Source organism: Martes martes, assembly GCF_963455335.1.
Source record: "Martes martes genome assembly, chromosome: 14".
NCBI classification, from domain to species: domain Eukaryota; kingdom Metazoa; phylum Chordata; class Mammalia; order Carnivora; family Mustelidae; genus Martes; species Martes martes.
This window is the reverse complement of record NC_137902.1, coordinates 16,908,499-16,930,228: the sequence shown is the minus strand read 5'-3', so window position 1 is coordinate 16,930,228 and position 21,730 is coordinate 16,908,499. Positions and strand designations below refer to the sequence as shown.

Sequence of the window (21,730 nt, the reverse complement as noted above, 5' to 3'; positions counted from 1 at the left end):
TTTTTTTTTTTTTTTTTTTTTTTAAGAATTAAGAAGGTGGGAAGAAGTAGTTAGGACACACAGAACTTTTTAAAATGTTGTTTCTCTGTTGCCCTGTACTGGGTAAGAACGGAAAGGGTGGAGGTCATTTTAATATTACGTAAAGGAGAGTTTGAGGAAGGGTGTGGTCTTTTAAAAATTAGATTCTTCACTGTTAATAAGAAGGGACACCCGTGTCCCAACACACACCTCTGGAAAGTAGTACTAACCCAAAGAATTAGAAGGGGAGCCCCCTCCCTGCTCAGCGGGAAGCCTGCTTCTCCCTCTCTCACTCCTGCTTGTGTTCCCTCTCTCACCGTGTCTCTGTCAAATAAATAAATAAAATCTTTAAAAAAAAAAAAAAAGGAGTGGGGGAGCCCCATATGGAATTTTAAGTTGTTTATTAGCCACGGTTTTAAAGAGGTTCAATATCAGGGAGGGAAACCCAGGTGAAATTCTTTTTAAGGATCTCTTTTATTCAGCCTATTGTCAAAATATTCTCATTTTGACATTTAGCACTGTAAAGCAACTGTTAATGAGATTTTATATTCTGTTTTGTATTTTTTTTTTAATCTGGTATGTATTTCACACTTAACAGTACATCTCAATTTGGACTGGCCACATTTCAAGTACTCAAAAGCCATGTGTGGCTGGTGACTACCACACTGGCCTGTGTAGCTCTAAGTCTTGGAAAGCTTAAAAAAAAAAAAAATAATGTGTGTGCAGAACAGAATTTGAAAAGAACCCATCAAATAACCAGCAAAGAATTCCTACACCCAGACAAAGGACAGAATGACGTTTACTTTCCTTAATAGGGAAGCATCTTCAACTTCTAATTTAAATATTTTAGGTCACAAGCGCCGCACTGACTTCTACTTTGTATGAAATATTTTGCTGTGTTTATTTGGATAAAAATGGTGACTTCTTCCTTTAAAAAAATAAAAGTGGCGTGTGCATATGCATTCATATATCTCTAAGCACATAAATATGTGTGTAATATGCACACACAGATACACCCACTTGTGTGTACCTGGATCTTTCTAATCCCCTATTCTCCTTTTCCCTCTAATTAATTCTGGCTAATTTTTCAATGAGTGCTAGTTTATTTACAAACTGGTTGGCAGCAGTAGGCTTAAGTAGTCACTAATCGCTCCTAATGATAGTTTTATTTTCTGTTCATCTGATTTTCAGTCAAGTTAATTAAATCGGTGGAGGTTTAGACTTTCCTGATGGGCTACAACAAGTAATCCATTTTGATGATGACCCATAATTAAATCAGCATGCATTACATGGCAAGGATGCTGTCCCTAGCATCTTCCCCCAATCTCCATGGTCTATATGGGAACCCAAGACCAGAGGGAGGGTTGGAGAGACAGGACAAGCCGGCCCCTTTTCCTGCTTACAAAACAGTAATGCTGGTGGGGGAAAGAGTAAGAATCACATTCGTGAAGAAAAACAGGCTGTGGTCTACCTCCCATTTGTAATTACACCATAGAGATCCTGTAATTTTAAAGATCCAGTCCCTACATGTGGTAAAGGATCTCAGTTTCAAAATCCACACCGATATGGGTTAGGCGGGAAAATGCCTTTGCATCCTCTTCTCCAGTGAAAGGAGGAAGGTTACGTTCATTAAATAATGTCATCACCACCTTGCAAAGCATTGGAACGAATTGGGAGTCTCCCAGGAGGAGAGCTGCGTCCGAGAGCAGCTCCTAATCCACAGCTCGTCTTCCCTGCAAACCAGCGTTTATCATACCCCTGATTGTTGTTCATGTTTGTTTATTTGGTGCCTTTGAGAGGTTAAAAGCAGTGAAGGAATTGTCGGATAGGGATTGGGGTTAAGCTTATCGATTGAATTATCATTAGGAGGTTAGCCGATGATTTAGAGGTGGGCAAAGGGGTGGTGGAAAGGAAGGAAACAGTGGGAGGAAAGGTTAGGGGCTCAGGGTGCAGGGGGGAGGCCGCCGATTCCCCAGGTAGGCCTTATGAAAGGTAGCTAGTTAAAAAGCGTATACAGCAAATTAAATACATTATTGTGGTAATGGGGCGACAGAAGTATGGGGCTATTATACTTATGGCAGTTATAGGAAATGTAGGCAGCTTGCCCTGTTCCAGAACACCCTTTGATATTCATTCTATTCAGCAGCCGGGGCCAGGACTTCTCAGAATTAAGTGATGGGTCATTATACTTTAAACACCATGGAGAAGCCTAGATTGGCAATTAAACAGCTCTTGCTGACACTCACTTGTGCCACCCTGTGACCCCCTTTAGATTGAGATGTTGGAGCTCCGGGCCCTCAGCCTGCTAAATTGGTGCAAGGCTCTTCTCCTGACGAGAGCGGGCTCTGAAATCTGCCGGCTTCAAAGGGAGCGAGATCATGTATAAACCATAATGTGGGTGCACCGTGGCTCACAAAAAATAAGGCAGGAAGAGATGAAATGTTACCAGTGCAAGGGGGAAAATGAGAGAATAATGACAAACCTAATGCAACTCAAAGCAGGATTGTTGCACGAGGAAAATGCATCCCACTGCTTGTGCATGAAATCAAGGCCGCCAGATGACATCCAGTTAACAGAAACGTGTCAACAGTGAAGTAAAGTGAGAGTGAGCAAGAGAGGAGCCCCTGAGACAGCCAGAAACAAAAATTAGTTGTCCTTAACAAGTTAAGGTTCATCATTATATTCTGGCTCGGAGCCATAAAAGCAGACGGGGGTATATAATGAGCTGCTTAGAATTTTTAGGGTGTTTATCGCATTTCATGAAATAGTTGTCCGCAGAAAGGAATTTCTTGAGCAAAGGTGTGCCTGTGCCCCCCCCCCGCCCCCGGCGCCCAACACCCCGGTTCTTTTTCTCTGCTATACGTTTGTCAGACAGATGAGTATGTGTGTAGGCGTGTGAACTTGGAAGTGTTCGTTCCTCGTGGCCTGCACCGGAAATTTGGCCCCACCCCAAAATGTGCTGGAACTGTAGTATCTGCCTGTGGTGTTTGGGGGTTGTGTGTGTGTGTGTGTCCCCACCCCCCACCCCCACACCCCTACTACCTACACCATACACACACAGTGTTTCTCTGTCTCTCCCCCCTCCCCCCTTCTCTCCCTCTCTGTCATCCCCACCTTCCCCCTTCTCTCTCTCTCTCTCTCTCTCATGTCTGTACACATACTCTCATTCAGCAAGAAGAGAACATATGTATTTGAGGAATGTCAAGCCTTTAAAATTCACAGTAAAAGCTGCCACTCCACCCACCGCTTCACCCAAGGGCTTCCAAGAACACATGTTCTTAACTTATGTTTCCTCAGAGGCCCTCATGCAGTGGGAAGGAGCAGGGAGTAACATGGGAGCCCAAGTGCCTTCCGAGGGTTTGCTTTTCATTTTCTCAGGGAAAGGGAATGGAGGTTGTTTGTTTTTTCTTTTCCTTTTTCTCTTAGACTCTTTTCCTCCCTCCCTCTTTTCTTTCCATCCTTCCTCTCATGTACCCTGAAGGATTTACAGAGTTCTTACCAAAAAATCATGTCATTGTTACCAAACTTTGATACTGGCTTTAATTTGTCAAAGGCAGTGGCAGGAGAGGGCCACATCAGGATGGAATTTCTGAGTCAAATGTCCACTCTGAGTCTGGGCCCCTTTAGAAATCTGTCTTGTGCATTGGTATTTTCTCTGTTGATCTACACAGATTCGGTTATTTATTTATTTATTTATTTATTTTTAACTATTTTCAAGTTCACATTTGCTACATTATTTGGGTGAAATGGAAAATCTTTTCATCTCCAGTCCACATAGGAAAAGAACCTTATAAATGCAGGGTCCTCTTGAAGTCACCATCTCCGTAAGCTCTTACTAGCACTGCCAGTGTCCACCAGAATTGGCTCCCTAGAGAGCAGGTCTTCATTCTCTGGATGCTCTATGGGACTGTTCTGGTTTGGATTTATTAAGAAAGCATCAACTGCTTGACCTGGTTCTCCTTCCCCCAGACAGTGCCCACCTGCTCACTTGCCTAACCTGGACAGGTTGGAGCCTAGAGGCCACCATTTTGTTTCTCTCAGGGTTCTACCCTTTTGGCCCCTCACCCTACTATTCTCTACAGTGGTATGTGTTCTCTTAAGAAGGGTGATTCTTCTAACCCAGTACAACTCAAGGCAACTCCAAGCATATCAGAAAACATGAAAGCTGTTTGTCTGATCCTGTTGTCGCTTCACATGTGGGCCAAGATGAGCATTTTAAAACTAGCTCTTTATGTTCTGGTGAGTTTTCATGGTAGAGAAGTGCTAATTCAGGGCCTAAGGGGGGTTTCAAAGAACTTCCTTAAAAATGGACTGTATTAGAGGAGAAAACAACCTTTGTTCATAGAGTTACCACTTGGATAATCATTTAGAAGGCCTTTGAAGGTGTAGGCAGCCTATTAAGTAAACGTAATTTAGGAATACTAGAATTACAGAGCAGGAGAGGGTATACACATCCGAATTCAAAGCTCCATTTATGTGTGTGTGTACAAAATATAGCTTTTTTTTTTTCATCTTTCCATAAGTGGACATAAGCTTATGTAAAATATCTGTGACTTATGAAGAGAACCAGATGGGAAGTATTTGGATTTTCCCCATCTTCCTGCCTCACTTTCTCTCATTCCTGTCAGAATGATGGGGCACACCAGCAAAAGAAAAAGAAAAATTTTATTGTACTCTATCAACAGAATTTGGCTTAATGAGGCATGCACGGCAAAAATGTGTACTTCAGCCACGTTAATATTTTATTCAGCTGTCAATATGCAACAATAGATTTCACCTTTCATTCTAGAGCTGATTAGAACTTAGGAAATTGTCTTCTTAGATGCCACTAATAATGCCTCAAAAAACAAGTGGACGTGTGATTTCCAGCAGGTAGTCCGAGCCTACTTTTCCGCCCAAGTACATCCGTTGTATTTGTCTTTTGCTAAAGATGTTAAAAATCATAATGTCTCTTGTCAGTAGCAATAATGAAGGGGAAGATTGGCTTTAATGACATTATGAGAATCATTATGTTTAATTTATCACTAATTAATGCTGACAGGTTTCATATGCCTTGGGTTGCTTTCATGTGAGTGTTACGTGCTGGTTTTTTTTTTTTAATTGTGTGTACACATCCCTCCCCATTCATTCATTTTGATTCTGACGATTTACACAGCTTCCTGTCTTCCAGGTTCCCTCCCCATATGGTCCCACCACATCACACTCTACATACGACCGGCATCCCCCACCCGGCCATAGTCACGCCAACAGTCAAACAGGAATCCTCCCAGAGTGACGTCGGCTCACTCCACAGCTCGTGAGTGTTGCTCTTTCGGTCGCTTTCTCCTTCCCCATCTTGTCTAGCCTATTGTTGATGCCGTGGCTGCTGGGTGGTGGCCCTGCCCGTGGCTGGCCATGGTACATGTGCCTCCGGTGTACCTGTGTCCTCAGACAGCCTCGGATTTGCACCCGTGTCCCCGCCCCTCACCCACTACTGAACGTTTGGAGGCCTGTCCTGCGAGCACGAGAAGCACCAGCCCAGGGGATACTGGCCACGCTGTGCTTCCCCCCCACCCTCCGGCTTAGGAAAACAGTGTGCCTGGGACACTCGAGGAAGTGATTGTGAAATCTTTCTCTTCCCCTACATACGTGCTGGGATGTTTTTGTTCCGTTCTCCAGGCTGGAGAAGACCCACAGTGGAAGTGTGCTTCTCGTTCAGAACTGCTAGGTTTAGGTGTTGAGCCGCCGGGGTAGCTGGGTTCTCTGGGGAAGTGGGACCTTGACATTGTTTATGGGGTTGTGTTTGTCTGTTCTGCCTCTATCCAGAAAGCATCAGGACTCCAAAAAGGAAGAAGAAAAGAAGAAGCCCCACATAAAGAAACCTCTTAATGCGTTCATGTTGTATATGAAGGAAATGAGGGCAAAGGTCGTGGCGGAGTGCACGTTGAAAGAAAGTGCGGCCATCAACCAGATCCTGGGGCGAAGGGTAGGTCGCTCCTTCACTGGGAAGAGGGGGACGGATGGACCAGGGCACAGTGGGTGGCATGGCACGGTAGCCCTGTCCCTTCAGTCACATGCTGACTTCTTCAGTGGCCTTCGCGGGAGCGTGACCAGAACGACCTTCTCCACACCCACCGCCATCTTCCCCAAAGTGAGGGAGCTGACAGATGAGGTTTTGTCTGAGCACTCCTGTGCGAGCCAGGACCCTGCAGAGCCGACCCACCTTTTAGCCCCAGCCACAGGGTAGTTTGTGATGTTTTGTCTGCCTCTCCCTGCCTCTGTGTCCCCTCCAGTGGCACGCACTGTCCAGAGAAGAGCAAGCAAAGTACTACGAGCTGGCCCGGAAGGAGCGACAGCTTCACATGCAGCTGTACCCCGGCTGGTCTGCGCGGGACAACTATGTAGGTGTTCGTTTTTCTCAGAACCGGAGTCTGTAGAGACGTGTTGGGGGGGGTTCCTCTGCCCAAAGGGATTGCTACCTGCCACCTTAAATCAGGCCTCAGAACCATACATTCTGCGCACTCCTGGGACCAGGAGCATCCTGTCCGAGCCCCAGTCTGGGCGGGTGGGGGAAGGGCGGGGGTTCTCTGTCCTGGCTTCCAGTATGGCTCCATCAGCAGGCCAGAGTTCTTCAAGGAGGAGGGAGGAGGCCCGCGTTCTGTTGTTCGAGCTCGGGACCATGGGGTTGACTTGGGCTATGCACACCTTCTTGCCCAGGTCTTCGTAAAGACCTGGCTCTAGGATGTGCCTCAGGACTTCTGTGCTTCTCAGCAAGGCTTCGTGGGGCCTGACGGGGAAGGCCTTGGGTAACGGTGGAGCGAGTTTAATTCCTCCCAGGCCTTCCAGCAGGGCCTTGGCCCTTACGAGGGAGAAAAGGACCAGTTGCCCTACGCTGTGGTGCAGGACAAGTTGGAAATCTAGTTCCTCCTGAGAGGGGAACGGGGGGAGGACCCTGCGAGCAGCTGGAGGTAGTCTTCCTCTGGTGGGGCGCGGGAAATGCCTCGGGGCCCCGGGAGGGTCGGGAAAGGGTCTACGCCACGTGAGGTGTCTTCTAGGGCTCTGTGTTGACTGCAGGATTTATCCAATTTCCTCCCTAGGGTTTTAGGAGACACGGTGGGATTGTTGCTTTCACTAATCACAGCAGTCGTGACACCCAGGATTGCTGTCCTCTCCTGACCTTGCTCTCCTCTCCCCGTTATTTCTTGTTCCGCATTTTGCCCGGCATCCTTCCGGCTGTCTCTCCTCTCAGTGGATGACATGTCTCTTAGTTCGCCTGATAATTTTATTCCAAGGCATTTGGTGTTATAAAGTGATTCTTAACCATTCACTCTCTAGGGTGGTGAAGGCAAAGCTTGCTTTGACATCAGCAGTGGGCTTCTCCTCCCATCTCTGGTCAGTGGCGTGGAGCCGTGGCAGGGCCATTCTCCCGTGCGCGCTCCTGACCTAGCTCTCCTGTGGACGTCCGTGGTGAAGACGCTCTCTCTGTCCGTGGGTTGAGATCAGTTCAGTTAGTGCTGGTTGCGAGTGTGCCCACACGGTATTAGGGGGACTCAGAGTCAAATCAGACACGTTGATTCTCAAAACTAACCGGCCATCAAGAAGCCACAGACGTGGGCGGGAACCTGTGGGTCCTGAGCAGATGCCGTCTTCTGTTCGTTCTCACGGTTTCCCATACCTGTCAACCTAGGCTTGCTAGTCTGCTCTTCCCTGTACAGACAAGGGGGGGTGCGGAGAACACAGACCCTTGGGCTTCACCCCCATGTCTTCATCACTGCCCCCAACCGCCGCCCTTTGGGTCTCAGTGGCCTTGGCTGGCAGCACGAGGCTCTCTTCCTCCTGGGAGTTGAAACAGGAATTAGCGCCGGTATCTCTCACTGGATTGTTTGCTGTGGTCAGGGCCCTTGTCACTCACAGATGGCCAGGCACCGGGTCATAGCTGCTTGGGACTTTTCCATTCGCCCTCAGCGTGTGTACATGGGGAAGCCTTTCTTCTGGAATGGAAAGGAAGAGGATGAGAAAGTGAATGCTCTCCCACAGGCTTGCCGCTCACCCCCACCTGACCTCAAGGTGGAGATTTCCAGCAGCAGGCCGGCTCTGTGGCCTCCACATGCCCAGCCATCTCGTTTCAGGACACTCTTCTCCTGGTTTCGGGTCAGAAGCTCTTAGAGTTTACCTCCACCTTCTACCTGCTACAGACCTAAGTCTGAGTGATCTAGAATGGTACCGCAGAGAGGAATTCTGCTCCCCTATAGATATCGTATCCCCAACAGACATTTGGGGTCATGGTAGGGCCTTCATGTACAGCTTTGCAGGATGTGCACCGCACAACTCTAGGGAGTGCCATTTACATATGGCCTATGTGCGTGGTGCCCTCTGGAGTTGTGCAGGGGGAGATCTTCACAAAGATACAAGGCCAACTTCGTGATAGCTTCAAAAGAATGCTGCCACTGACTTGCCCGGGAGTCAGTTAGACAGGCATTGCCCCGGGCTTTCTGTGAAGTGCTTTCTAGGTTTTAGAAGGTCCACGGGACACTTAAAGTGACTTCAGCTCAGCTTCACATTCAGAAGAAGCTCAGTATAATAGGGGAGCCTCTGACAAGACTTGAGAGAAAGTTTAGAGGTAGATCTAGATGTAGGACTGAAGGAGCTTTATCCCTCATACAGGGTACTGTCTGACTCCTATCACCATGGCTCCTTACACATGAGCGTGAACACACACACGCACTCTGCCCTCCCGTCTTCCCTCTCTTTTGTGCCCCAGGAGATGGTCTGTGGAGCAAGGGTCAGAGTTCAAGGTCTTATGGGTTTGATTGTGGTGCAACCTGTCAGGTTTGGGTTTTTTCTTAGCTGACTCGACACAGGAGTTCCTATATATTACTGTGGTTGTTGTAAAGTCCAGAAGATTCTTCTGGGAAAAGTTTTCTGAGCGAACTTCATGCCTCTTTCATGTTCCTGCTTTTCCAGTCAAGGGGCAATAGAAGCCTTAGCAAAATAGAACAGTCACATTTGGGTTGTTGGACTTGACATCTTCTGGGGGCACAAGAGAAAACGGTTTGGTCCCATAGTGCTCTCTGGCCCCTGGCATTATATTAGAACACTGGTGCTTTTCTAGCTCTTCCAGATTTTGTAAAGGACACAAATTCTAAGCCATTGTGCATCTTGAATTCCTCACCCCCCACCTCCATATTTGGGCTTTTTCTTTTGTTACATATAAGAAGAGAACGGGGCGGCTGCCCCCCTTGAGACATGTGTCCCTCATCACTAAATCGTGTTTATTAAGCTCTTCTTGTCCTCTTCTGATTAAAACACGGTCCCTGTCCTCTAGAAAGCCTTTAGTTTAAACGAGCCTTTCCTCAGTCACCTCAGCCACGTATCCTAAACCAACAGCTTCCCATGGGGCCTGGAACTTTCAACTGCCTTTCAGGACATATGGAGGGAGATGGGAAACGGGCGAGCACTGTATTAAAGCAGAGGTGACTGAGAACCCGCTGGCTGTGTGGATGCCAACACTGCCCAGAGTCACCACGGTTTTGGGGCCCCACTGAGTGTTTACTCAGGCTCCTAAATAAACTGAAACTAGCCCTTCCTGCCTTTTCCTAGATGGCCAGGCAGCACTTCGCTGGTCCCCAGGAGAGGCACAAACATGAAGACAGGCTGCCGAGGCTCATGAGAGGGCCCCATGAACTCCCCTTTTTTTTTTTTAATTTTTACATTGTCTATCAAGGGCGCGCTCGGGTGGCTCAGTCAGTTAAGCTTCTGACTCTTGGTTTTGGCTCAGAGCATGATCTCAGGGCTGTGAGATCGAGCGCCGTGTCGGGCGAGCCTGCTGGAGATTGTGTTTCCCTCTTCCCCTCCCCCTGCTCACACACGTGTGGGCACACACACTCTCAAATAATCTATAAATTGTTTATCAAGATGTAGAATACATATCTCACAGTTTCAAACTCAAGGCCAAGACAAACTTCCCAAATGGTATGGGGCCCAAGTTCTGAGAGAAAAGAGGGGCTTTCTTTGAGCCCTTGGATGGAGCTAAAACCATGGCGTCTCCACTGTGAGGTTCTCATCTTTACAGGGCCTTATGGGTTGTCAAGTTGACCACCTGTCACTCTTGTTTTTCCCTCCTGTGTTGATGTCCACATACCATGAGCACTTTAGGCAGAGACAATATTTAGATGTTCAGAAACAGACGTGTAGGCCAGTCCTTTCATTTGTGATATTGCATATGTACCCGCCATCTGACCCAGAAGGATGGGACCGGCCCTGACGAGCTGAGAACTAGTTTCAGATCCGTGGGGATGCAGTCGGCTCTACAGAGCTCAGCCCTGTTCCCATGCCACATCTCCAGTCATGAGCAGACAGTACAGATACAGGTTGGAGAATGTCAATGACCTCATGTGATCCATCCCCTGTAATCAATTAAAAACCTTCCACAGAGAGCAAGGGGTTAAATATGCAGGCAGCACTGCCTAGTAGGGAAGGGCTGTGGAACCAAGACCTCCTGGGTTCCCATCCTGGCCCCGGCAATTGCCAACTGTGTGATCTCAGCTAACAAACCCTCTGTGCCTGAGTTTCCTTCTCTGTAGAATTAGAATGGTGATAGTCCCTGTTGTATAGGATTGTGTGAGGGAAAAACGAGTCAGTGTGGTTAGCGCACTTAGAATCAGGCCTGGTGTGTAGTATGTGCTCAATAAACGTTAGCTGTTACTAGTATAGCCCCAGTTAAAAACCAAAGCTTTTGGGTTTTGATTGAGTAGAAGGACCTTTTGTCCTTAATAAGGAGGAGATTTGTGTGGAACAAGGGTGGGGCTTGGGGGGTGATTTTCTTAGTCCACACGGCCATCTCCACAGTCATTTGATGCTTGTCTGTGGGCTCTTGGTCCACCCCCAACCCTGTCTCTCTAAACCTCCCTAAATCTTCCTTCATCAGCTCTCTTCTTCCCTTTATGGAATCAGATGCTCTGGGTTGGGTTTGAGGATGGACAGAGGTGTGTGGGAAAAGAGGTCTTTCCTTCACCCCCCACTGACCCCTTCTCTTCCCCTTGCTGAGTGTGTGTCCCTCCAGCTGGAGCACGACTGAAGGGCATTTGGATTGGGGGGGGGGGGCGCTCAAAAACACTCTGGGAGCCATGGGTGTGGACAGAGACAGCGGTGTGCTCCCCCTCCTGCCTTCTCCTTCCCAGGGGACCCAGATGCCCTCCTCCCATCTGTTTTCTGAAATAATTCCTTGTGTTTCCTCTATTCATCTAGGGGAAGAAGAAGAAGAGGAAAAGGGACAAGCAGCCTGGAGAGACCAATGGTAAGTTGGAGGAAGGAGGAAGGAGCGGAACTCTGAGGACCACTCTTAAACCTTAGATTCCTCTCCGGGGGAGGCAGGAGGAATTCAAGGCCAGGACATTGTGGGGGAACCCATCCTAGCCAGCCTTTTTGTGTATGCATTTTAATTAATTGCTTCACGACTGTCCTTTTAAAGCTAGTAACATTCATTGTTGCATGAAAAGCACATTGTAATTCTAGTGGAATGTGTTTTTAAATAACCGCAGAGCCTGGAACAGGAGGGGTGGTAGGCATGCCTATGCGGGATTTACGCAGTCTGCTTATTTTGTCTGTGTCTGTAGGGACGAGGAAGGGGCCGGGGGAGTAGGCGGGGTGTGTGCGAGTGTTTGATATTAACTGGGCTGTTCCTGAATGTTCTGATGCATGCCTTTACAGTGGTAAATTGCACCCAATTTAAATTAAGGAGGTTTGTCATTCTCTAGGAGAAATTAGAAATACTGCATAGGCAATACCAGAAGGTCCCCTTGGAGAAGGCCAGGCTTTTACAAACGACAACAAAAATTTTGAAGGCTTTGTATAATTTGTTCTTTTTTTTCAGAACACAGCGAATGTTTCCTAAATCCTTGCCTTTCACTTCCTCCGATTACAGGTGCTAATGTCATTTTGAGTCATTAAAATAGTCGATAAACTGTTTTTTTAATTTTTCTTGCCATTATAGTTTTATTAACATTAAACACGTATGACATTTGAACATCCTTTAAAATGACCATCTACACGGTTTCGTATGTTTCGGTAGATTTTTTTTTTTTTCAGTTGCTTTTGGGGTTTTTTTTTTTGTTGTTTTTTTTTGTTTTGTTTTTTTAATTTACTTTAACTTTCGCTTTGTTTATTTATTTATTTTTCCCATAACAGTTGTTTAAGCAGTGATGACAGTGACTTAGTGTTGAACTAACTGTGCAAATTGAATATGCAGTATTTCTTTAAAAGAGACTGGTTAAAAAAAACAAAACAAAACAAAAAACCAAAACAAAACAAAAAAACAAGCAAAAACCAACCAAAATGGAAGGAATTCAGTAATAAACCTCCTTAATCTAATGGCATTTTCCGTTGCTCCCACTAAGTTTTCTCACGCAAGCATGCATCCGCACGCAGTATAATTATTTTCTCCTTTGCTTTTTTTTTATTTTAGTTTTTTTTCTTCCTTTTGCTTTTCTGCTCCTCATTTGCAAATCCACTAGCATTTTACTGACTGTACCTGCTTAAAAGCTGCTATGAGCTTCTGACTAACCCTGACCAGCTCGCTCATTCACACTGCCTGTTCACCTCCATCTGTTCTTCTGTTAGTAGTCATGAAAATCGGTTTAAAAAAAAAAAAAAGAAAAGAAAAGAAAACATTTCAAAAGCTGCAATATCCCAGTACCACAATCCCCTTTTCTTTCTTTATTTCTTTCTGTTTTGTTTCATTTTGTTCTGTTTTTATTTGTAGTTTTTTTTTTTCCTTTGTTTAAACTGTTGTACTCTGAGAAGGAAAAAGCATGTTACAAACCTAATTCCCTCCTTCGCTTTATTTTCTTCTTTAAGAAAAACCAATTGAGAGAGAGCTAGGAAAAAAAAAGGAAAGAAAGAAACAGCAAAGCAGAACCAAAAGAGGAAAATATTATTTAAAATTTAGTTTTTTCAGTATCTGACTTCCCTTTATCCGCTCAAAACGAATCGGAGAGACAGTCCTTAAAGAAGGGATACTGCAGCTTTATTTGCAACAGCTAATTTCACCAGTTGAATAAGAATGTGATTTTTTTTTACCTTTTTTTTTTTAATTAAAGAAAGTTAAAAATCGAAAGTCGATATTTTGTAATTAGTAACCAGGTCATTGATTTATTCCCTTTTTTATTTTTATTTTTTTCTTATTTGTATCTTTCTCTCCCCCCCCTCCCCTCTCTCTCTCTCCCTCTCTCTCTCCCATGTCCTCCTCCTCTGCTCGCTTCTCTCTTGAACTCATTCAGACCTGAGCGCTCCTAAGAAATGCCGAGCGCGCTTTGGCCTTGATCAACAGAATAACTGGTGCGGCCCTTGCAGGTGTGTATAGATTTCCCAGATTCGCTGTGCTGGTCTGCAGCTGGTCTATTCGGTCCTTTCCCCCCTTCTCTGGCCTGTTGCTTTGTAGCTCTGTGTGTGGATCTTAGGAGACATGAGGGCACGGGACACTGCTCTGTGAGGGATGTGCTTGTTCTCCCCGCTGCTGCTAGCCAAAATGCCACTGTAAAACAGCATCATTTGTGCCTCCTCGGGTCAGCGACAGCCAGCCCCAGCGCGCCCCCTCCCAGGGAACGTTGCCTGCTAACCCCCTTCCTCATGACCACCCAGGATGGGGCTCAGTGACATCCATCGTAATCCTGGCCTAGGTAGAAGCAAACAACAACGTCACCTTCTCCCCTCCTTCTCTCTTCTATTTTTTAATTTATTTTTCCTTGTTGTTTTTTGGTTTCTGGTTGTTGTTTTCTTTGGTTTTTGGTTTTTTTGGTTTTTTGGTTTTTTTGGTTTGTTTGTTTTTGTTTTGTTTTTTTGGTGCGTGTTTTATCATTTTGTTTTTATTTTTTTTCCTTTTGCCTCATAGAAGTCTTTTCCTTTCATGTCCTTGGTGAGGGAAGACAGTCAAAGAGAGCCGAGGTCCTAGAGAATACGAGTCAGCAGTAGCTGAGATTTCACAGCAAACTGAGCATGACCCACCATTGTGTTGTATTTTTTGTGTTTACCTTATGCTAACAGATGCAAATACTCCAAAGAAGTGTCGGGCACTGTTCGGGCTTGACCGACAGACTTTATGGTGCAAACCGTGCAGGTATATGACCACTGTGAGGCCTTTGGGAAAATCAAAGCACTCTGTCCTTCTGCTACCTCAGTGTGTCGATATATTTTGACCTCGTTCCCATCTACTTCCCTACCGGCATCAATGACTAATGATCCTCATCCTTCAAAATTTCCTTGCTAATTTTATGCTATATCCTTTCCCCACTTTCTCTTTCTCTCTTTCCCCCTCGCTCTTATGAGTTACATACCCAGATCCCTGGTGGTAGGACTGAGACCACACCCTCTCCCGGCCAGGAACGGGCACTTACCCTTTTGCTTTGCAAGCCAGCATCCTGGACAGGCCCGGTCCGTGGCATGTATTGAGCCTAGATAGAGCCACTGGTGCCAGAGGTTTGAATGAGCTAAAAACTTGGCAGCAAGAGCCGTCCCCGCGCACGTGAGAGTCAAGACACTTGGAGAAGGGCTCTGGGGCAGGCGTTTTTGGTTCTGTTCTGTTTCATTTTTCTTTTATGTTTAAAAACCACATGTCTCTGGACAGAGGAGCCTGGTTAGCTGACATTGTTTTACAGTGCTGCAACGAAGCGTGGCATTGAACGGCACGCACCAGCTGAAGGGGTGCGGGCAGTGCGTTGTGCAGTCCCGTACTGCACCGTGGCTAGCCTGCGGAATTGCAAACATATATTGTATGTGTTTAGAGAGAGAGCGAGAGAGAGAGAGAGAGATTGAGAGAGAGCACTGCTTCCAGAATGAACTAGAAGAGTCCAAATTGAACATCCACGTTCCACCTGCAGGTTTCCATCCAACCTGTAATTTCAGGGAAGGTGTAGGGTACTTCCTTCTTGGTGGAGGGATGCCGACTCGTTCCTGTCTCATTTCCTTTCCTTTAATGACCACCTTTGGTTAAATTTGTTGTTTCTTTGTTCTGATACAAGCAGTCTTTGAATTTGGAATATTATGATGGTAGGTATCTCAACACCCCCCAAACACGCCTCCCTGTTTGTAGTGCCTCCTTGTCACGTGTCCCTCTCCTTCATGCCTTTGCCATGTGTTCCGTGTTTAGACGTTAGATCAGATGTCCATCCCATCACGTGCATGCCCACGAGTCTCCTGTGTCTCTTCCCCTCCCCCGGTGCCTTACAAGGGATGGGCCAAGTTGGCCTCAAGTTCCAGACGTTTAGGGGAGAGAGGGCCCGAGCATCTTTATTGAGAGAGAACTCCACAGACAACCCTCTGGGCCCTCTGAGTGAGGGTTCCGGGCCTGGAGAGAGATCCTCCGGCTGTTCGTTTTGTGAGACGGCAGTGTTTCCAGAGGTGACAAATACCCTTTCTGCACAATCCCGGGGTCTTCTCTGTGCCCCAGAGTAGAGTTTCCTGCAGAGGTGGATGAAGAATGTTAGGGATTGAAGTAGGCAGACCCAGGGAGGACAGGTCTAGGCAGTGAGTTTGTGGCAGAATCTTCTCGCTGAGGAGGAAGATGATTGGCTGCAGAGTCCTGATCTGAGGTGCCCTGCCATGCTGAAGGGTTTCTCTAATCGCAGGGCTCCCTCCTGAGCTGGTTTCTCACCCTCTCTAGAAATGGATGGCTGAGACCATTGTGCCCACCTGCATATGGTGTGTTGCCAGATTGGTGTCTATTTTATTGGGGGGTGGTGAGTGGTGGTGGTTTAGGAACCCCCCCCTTTTTTTTGTTTCAGAAGCAGTTGCTTCAAGTTAGACTTGACATTTTTTTTCCTGAAAGTTACTGTTCCTAACATCGACCGGGACGGATATCCCCCTCTCAGACATAGCGTGAACCTCGTTTCAAGCCAGGGTGTGGGGTCTGCCTCAGGGCCCAGAGGTTTCAGGACATTTTTACAAAAAACAAAAGCAAAAACCAAAATCCTTGTAGCTGCCTCATAAACATGATTTTCAAAAGCGCAGCTCTGAAGAGCCGGCTGTGTTCCCTCGTCACTCCTCAGCATCTCCTTCCCACCTTGACACTGTTAGAACTTTCTCGGTGGCCACTTTGCTTCTGCATGGGGTGTTTCTCAGACCCTGAAAGCATCAGCAGATGCATTTTAGCTCACTTCCAAACAGGATCAGGAAGAACCCTTGGTTTTCCTTCCAGAATAAATCCACGGGGAGCTAAGAGTGGAATTTTCAGAGGCCGCCCCTTGGTTGGAAATGGAGCCTGGGTGGGGGAGGGTAAGCGGATGGGTTTTGCCCCTTTTTGCCTCAGCTTTTCCTCTTTGCCAGGATCTGGCTTGATGCTAAATCAGTAGGACAAAATGTGCCTTTAAAAAAACGGAAAGCAGTTACAAAATGAGGCATTTTCTGGCCCGTCAGAAGTGTGTGTGTGTGTTCCAGCTGCCTTTCGCTCGGCCACCTGTTAGAAGGAGTGTCTCACTGTCCTTCATGATCTTCATGTCCCGTGTCCAAAATGCTTCCACTCATCCCCTCGACGTGGAAACCTCTGTGTCATCAGGAGGGCGGGTGGGTGAGGGGACCGGCAGACGCGCTCCTAGCCAATCAGGACTCCTTGCTCGCTACACAGGGTTTCTAATTTTATTTGACATTTGAGGACATTTTAACAAGATTCTGTTTTGAGCCCACCAAGTTGCTTTCCCATCTTTTTGCTCTGCCCTAATATAGCATGGAATGCTGCTTGACGTCACTCCCCTGTTTCCCTGTTTCTCCTTTTCTCTCCCCCCCACCCTCTCCTTTGTCCTTGTCGCTCTCTCACTTTTGCTTACGCCCCGCCCCCATCCCCACCCCTCCCTTCTCCCATTTTTTAAAATGCATGGACATCTTAGTTTTTTAAGCATGTTTTGATCTGCAGGCTAAGGTGGTTTAAAACTCGGAGAGGCTTAATTATGTATGTTGGTTTCTGGGATGGGAGCAGAACCCACAGTCTGTTTCAATCTATCCCGGAGGAGAAAAGGAACCTTTCCAAAATGAAAGTGAGGGGGGCTGCCCTTGCACCCCTAGAGTTCCTTTCCACCCAGAGGGGGATCAGGTAGACCCTGAGGCCTCCACCCAGTGGGTCTTGGCCTCTGGGAGGCAGGGAAGGCCAAGCATGTTCCCTCCCCTCCCTCCCGCCATCTTGCTGAGTCCACACCCCATGCACTGAGGGGCATGCGCAGAGACCTCTGGGCACAGACCCAAGGAGGAACTCATCACACCCCCTTCCTTTCAAAGCCCAGTGACATCTGACACCAGGCAGCATCTTCCTGCTTTCTAGGGATGGGAAGCCGGCTGGCGCTTACACACTTGTTTTTAGACAGAGTGTTATCAGTCATGGTTTTAACTGGATTCAAGGGCTCCTTAGGGCAGCACATTCCCTGTATCTGCATTATTTTTATTGCATGAGTGGGGTTGAGTCCCAGGATCACCTTTCCTACCAAATATCATCCCCATCGGACTGGGATTCATAGTGGGAGAAGCTTTGAGGTCATATGCTCAATTTCTTGAATCGATTTCCCCAACCTTTGATGATAAGCAAGAAAGTCTCTGAAAGTCTCATTCCTATTTCTTATGTAAAGGGGAAGTATGGAGGGGAGATTTGGGTTTTGGTGCAGGGCAAACTTAGTCTTTCCGGCTTAAATACGAATCCACAATGACCCAACCCCACCAGTTCCATGCTGTGGTGTCCCCCCCCACCCCCCCCCACACTTCTTCTTCGTCGTCACTTCCTTGTGACACCCTGCGCCCTCCATTCACTGGCCTCGGCACAGTGACCAGGACAAGGCGCCCCTCATCCCATCCTCACTGTCTCTCCTTCCAGCCTTCTCACTCTGGGGTGGGGGAGGGGAAGACCCCAAATCTTTAAAAAATAAAACAAAAACCCCGCAAAAAAAATCAAGTTTGAATCATAATTTAATCCACAACCTGCAGGCCATACAACCAGTTATTCTTGTTCCTTTGGATCATTTTCTGTTTTTCTTATTCTTCCCCCTCCCCACCTTTGTTTATCCTCTTCTACCTGTTTTTGGTGGTTTGTTTTTTTTCTTTTTGTTTTTGTTTTCGTTTTATTTTTTATTTTTGTTTTAGTTTTTAATTTCTTTTGTTTTACTTTTGTTCCCCCCTTCCCCCCCACCCCCACCCCTGACTCTCTCCTGATTCTCACCTCTCTTGATTTGGTGTGGTTCTTAACAGACAAAGCCCGTAAGCTTTCTGGGCGCCGGCAGCCTGGTGGTGGCCGTGGTGGTGGCGTTGGTGGTGGTGGTGGTGGTGGTGGTCAGTGGTGGTGGTGGCGGTCGGTGGTGGTGGCGGTCGGTGGTGGTGGTGGCGGTGGTCTGAAGACCTCTAAGCCTCTTGCTGGCACTGCCTTCAGCTCTGTGGGCTCAACAGTCAGCGTTCTGAGAGTTTCATGTGGATGGATAGGAGGCGCCTGGGGAAGGAGCTGTCTTTCTCTCTCCACACACATACACACACACACACACAGGCCACCGGGAGTGGCGGCAGGGACACAGGGGACATGTGATGGGCTAGCCAGGGAGTGTCGAAGCCGAAAGAGCGAGAACACACTTCTCAGTCGATGTCGGCATGGATGCAGCCACTTCCTGGCAAACAGGTGCTGCCTCCTCCAGTCGGCTCACTGGTATCTGGGCCGGGGTGGGGGCGTGGGGCTGTAGTGGGGCAGGGGGAGCAGGTAGGTAGGGGGCCTGGTCCTCGACTCCTGCAGCTCCTGCAGCGTCGGTCGCCAGAGCAGGCTTAGACTAGGGGGCGACAGCCGAGGGAGTGCGGCACCCTGGCCATGGGCCATGCCGGCTCTGGGGGCAGAGGTGACTTCAACTTGGCTCTGAGCATTAGATAACTCTCTCCCTTGGCATCTTTGCCCTTTATTCACAGATAACTCTCTCCCCCTGTTTCTAGGAGAAAAAAAAAGTGCGTTCGCTACATACAAGGTGAAGGCAGCTGCCTCAGTCCACCCTCTTCAGATGGAAGCTTACTAGACTCGCCTCCTCCCTCCCCCAACCTGCTAGGCTCCCCTCCCCAAGACGCCAAGTCACAGACTGAGCAGACCCAGCCTCTCTCGCTGTCCCTGAAGCCCGACCCCCTGGCCCACCTGTCCATGATGCCTCCGCCGCCTGCCCTCCTGCTTGCCGAGGCCGCCCACGGCAAGGCCCCCGCCCTCTGTCCCAACGGGGCCCTGGACCTGCCTCCCGCCGCCCTGCAGCCGCCCATCCTGTCCTCCTCTCTTGCACAGCCGTCAACATCTTCCTTACATTCCCACAACTCTCTGGCTGGGACCCAGCCCCAGCCGCTGTCCCTCGTGACCAAGTCGTTAGAATAGCTTTAGCTTCGTTAGCCCCGCCCTGGTCGGTTTGCGTAGTGTTGCGGTTTTTGCTTTTCTTTGTACCCCCCCCCAACCTCCTGCACCCCCCTCCCACCCCCCCACCCCCTCGGAAAGGTTTTGTTTTGTACTCTTAATTTTGTGCCACGTGGCTACATTAGTTGATGTTTATGGAGTTCATTGGTCAATATTTGACCCATTCTTATTTCAATTTCTCCTTTTAAATATGTAGATGAGAGAAGAACCTCATGATTCTACCAAAATTTTTATCAACAGCTGTTTAAAGTCTTTGTAGCGTTTAAAAAATATATATATATACATAACTGTTATGTAGTTCGGATAGCTTAGTTTTAAAAGACTGATTAAAAAACAAAAAGGAAAAAAAAAGAAGCAATTTTGAAGCAGCCCTCCAGAAGGAGTTGGTTCTGTATTATTTGTATTAAATACGAGCTTGCGAACCAATCATTTTACATCTGGTTTTTAAACCATAAGGGCACGACGAATGCAGTGCCATATTCCTTTTTTTTTTTCTCTGTGTGAAACAACTTTAATTGTGATGTTACTTGTTATTGTTTAAATGTACAGAAACAAAGGGTTAAATGTGTTAATATACCTTGTTCCATGGTGTTGTTCTTTTGGGGGGAGGGGGATGCTACTCAGCAATTAATGGAATCACAACGCTGTTGGACCAGTAGTATTTATTGCTTTAGAGATTGCTTGTCGAACCTGTACGTTGTCCCTTTTAAGATATGTTTTACTTTTTCTTGAAACTGTATAAAGTTTTTTTTCCCTTAGCATAAGCATCTTATATATAACAACTCATTTGTACAAGGTTTTTAAGTTTATATATAAAATGTGTATATATATTTTTTTGTTTCTCTTTTTGATTTTTTTTTTTTTTTTTTTTGGCTGTATGAAACCCAGATGCCGCCAAATGGACATTACTAGTTGCATTAAAGGATCAGTAGCATTAACGAAAGTTGCTTTAAAAGCCATTATGTAAAACAAGACTTGAAAATTAGCGAGGGAATTTTAGCGAGATGCTGTGTGAGCAGCAGTGGGAACCAACCCTGTTTCTCCTTTGAACCATAGTCGGCAGCTCTGTACCCTTAGGACACGGCCTGACTGTGTGCAGAACTTTATGTGCCAAAATTCTCAGTGACTTTAGCTTTCTCCCTCTTTTTGATGCTGTAATTTTTGTTCATCATGTTTTGCTGTGATGTTACATAGGTAGATTTGTATGTAGTTTTAATGTCACTTATAACAAGATGTGTTTGGTAGCAGATTGTCCAGAAAGCATTTTAAATGAAGAGGTATAAACCCTTAGGGGCCAAAATTCTGTATATTAGATTACTCTTAAAGGAAAAACCAGCTGCCGCTTTTATGTACACGTATGACATATAAGTAGGTGGCAAACTTTACAAATAAAAAAAAAAAAACCTAGGCATGTTGATGTTGCAAAATGCTGTATAAAGCTGAAACCCGTTCATTCAGTGCCATTGTAGTTGACATGAAGCGATTGTAAAACTGTCTCCAATTTTTCTCTGGTTTATTAAAATGCTAACTATAACATTTTTTGTGAATACTTTGAATGTTTCCTAACAGTTGTGATGTTACTGTTCCGTTTTATGCTCTTATTCCAATTTCATTTTTAATGGTTTGGAAGCCATTTTTGTAATGAATAAATGTTCATGCTGTACAGTATCTGTAGCATGCCGTTCTGGATTAATAAAAGCAACTTAGTATGTGCAGATCAAGGCTGGTCACTTGTTTCTGTGATTTGGGTTTTCTACCCTGGGGGAAGCTGCCCCCACCTTCTCACCAGAGGACTGTCTTCCCTGAGCTGAAACTTGAGGCCAGACCGCGGGGCTGGAATGAGTGGTGGGTTGGGATTTGGATATCAAAAAGTGTTCTTGCACTCTTTTCAGGGGTCGGTCTGTTTTTTTCTTTCTCTCATTTCTCACGCCAAAATTTACACCTGTGTGCCAACTTAGTTCATTTCTATTTTATTTATTTATTTTTAAAGATTTTATTTTCCGGCTTAGTTCATTTCTGAAAGCAGAGCACAGTGATAGTCCACGTCCCGCTTCTGGCTATAAGTCAGTCATCTGGGAGACCTGAGCTGTCCTTCTTACGGGATCCAGCTTCAGAAGGGATTGAGTTCTGGTTAATGGCACTTAGTTCCCCAGAAATGGATTTAAGACCCCTCGTCATTCCCACTGAAGGACCACTGGTGTGGAAGGAGTCTGACTTCTTCCTAAGAGTTGCACGCAGGGAGAGGTGCCAGGGTGTCGAACTGAAACCTTTCTCTGACAGTGAACAGATGTTGAGAAAGAAGGTTTGTAGAAAAGCGGATCAAGGCAAATCACTTAGCGG

At 46.7% G+C, this 21,730-nt stretch overlaps 1 protein-coding gene across 26 annotated transcripts in view; it reads left to right on the top strand.

Moving 5' to 3' along the window:
• Positions 1-21,105, top strand: part of TCF7L2 (transcription factor 7 like 2) — a 196,373-nt gene extending 175,268 nt beyond the window's left edge. For 5 of the 26 annotated variants that reach the window (XM_080822634.1, XM_080822658.1, XM_080822654.1 and 2 more), the window contains 7 exons: positions 5,189-5,314; positions 5,824-5,983; positions 6,291-6,398; positions 11,245-11,293; positions 11,870-11,920; positions 13,275-13,347; positions 18,934-21,105. In XM_080822634.1, the coding sequence (XP_080678760.1) occupies positions 5,189-5,314; positions 5,824-5,983; positions 6,291-6,398; positions 11,245-11,293; positions 11,870-11,920; positions 13,275-13,347; positions 18,934-19,354 (988 nt within the window). In that variant the 3' untranslated portion in view covers positions 19,355-21,105. Of the gene's footprint in view, positions 1-5,173; positions 5,315-5,823; positions 5,984-6,290; positions 6,399-11,244; positions 11,294-11,869; positions 11,921-13,274; positions 13,348-14,037; positions 14,111-18,933 lie in introns of all 26 variants that reach the window. The other 21 variants (XM_080822648.1, XM_080822647.1, XM_080822642.1 and 18 more) reach the window with 9 other exon arrangements.
• The last annotated feature ends 625 nt before the right edge of the window (positions 21,106-21,730 follow it).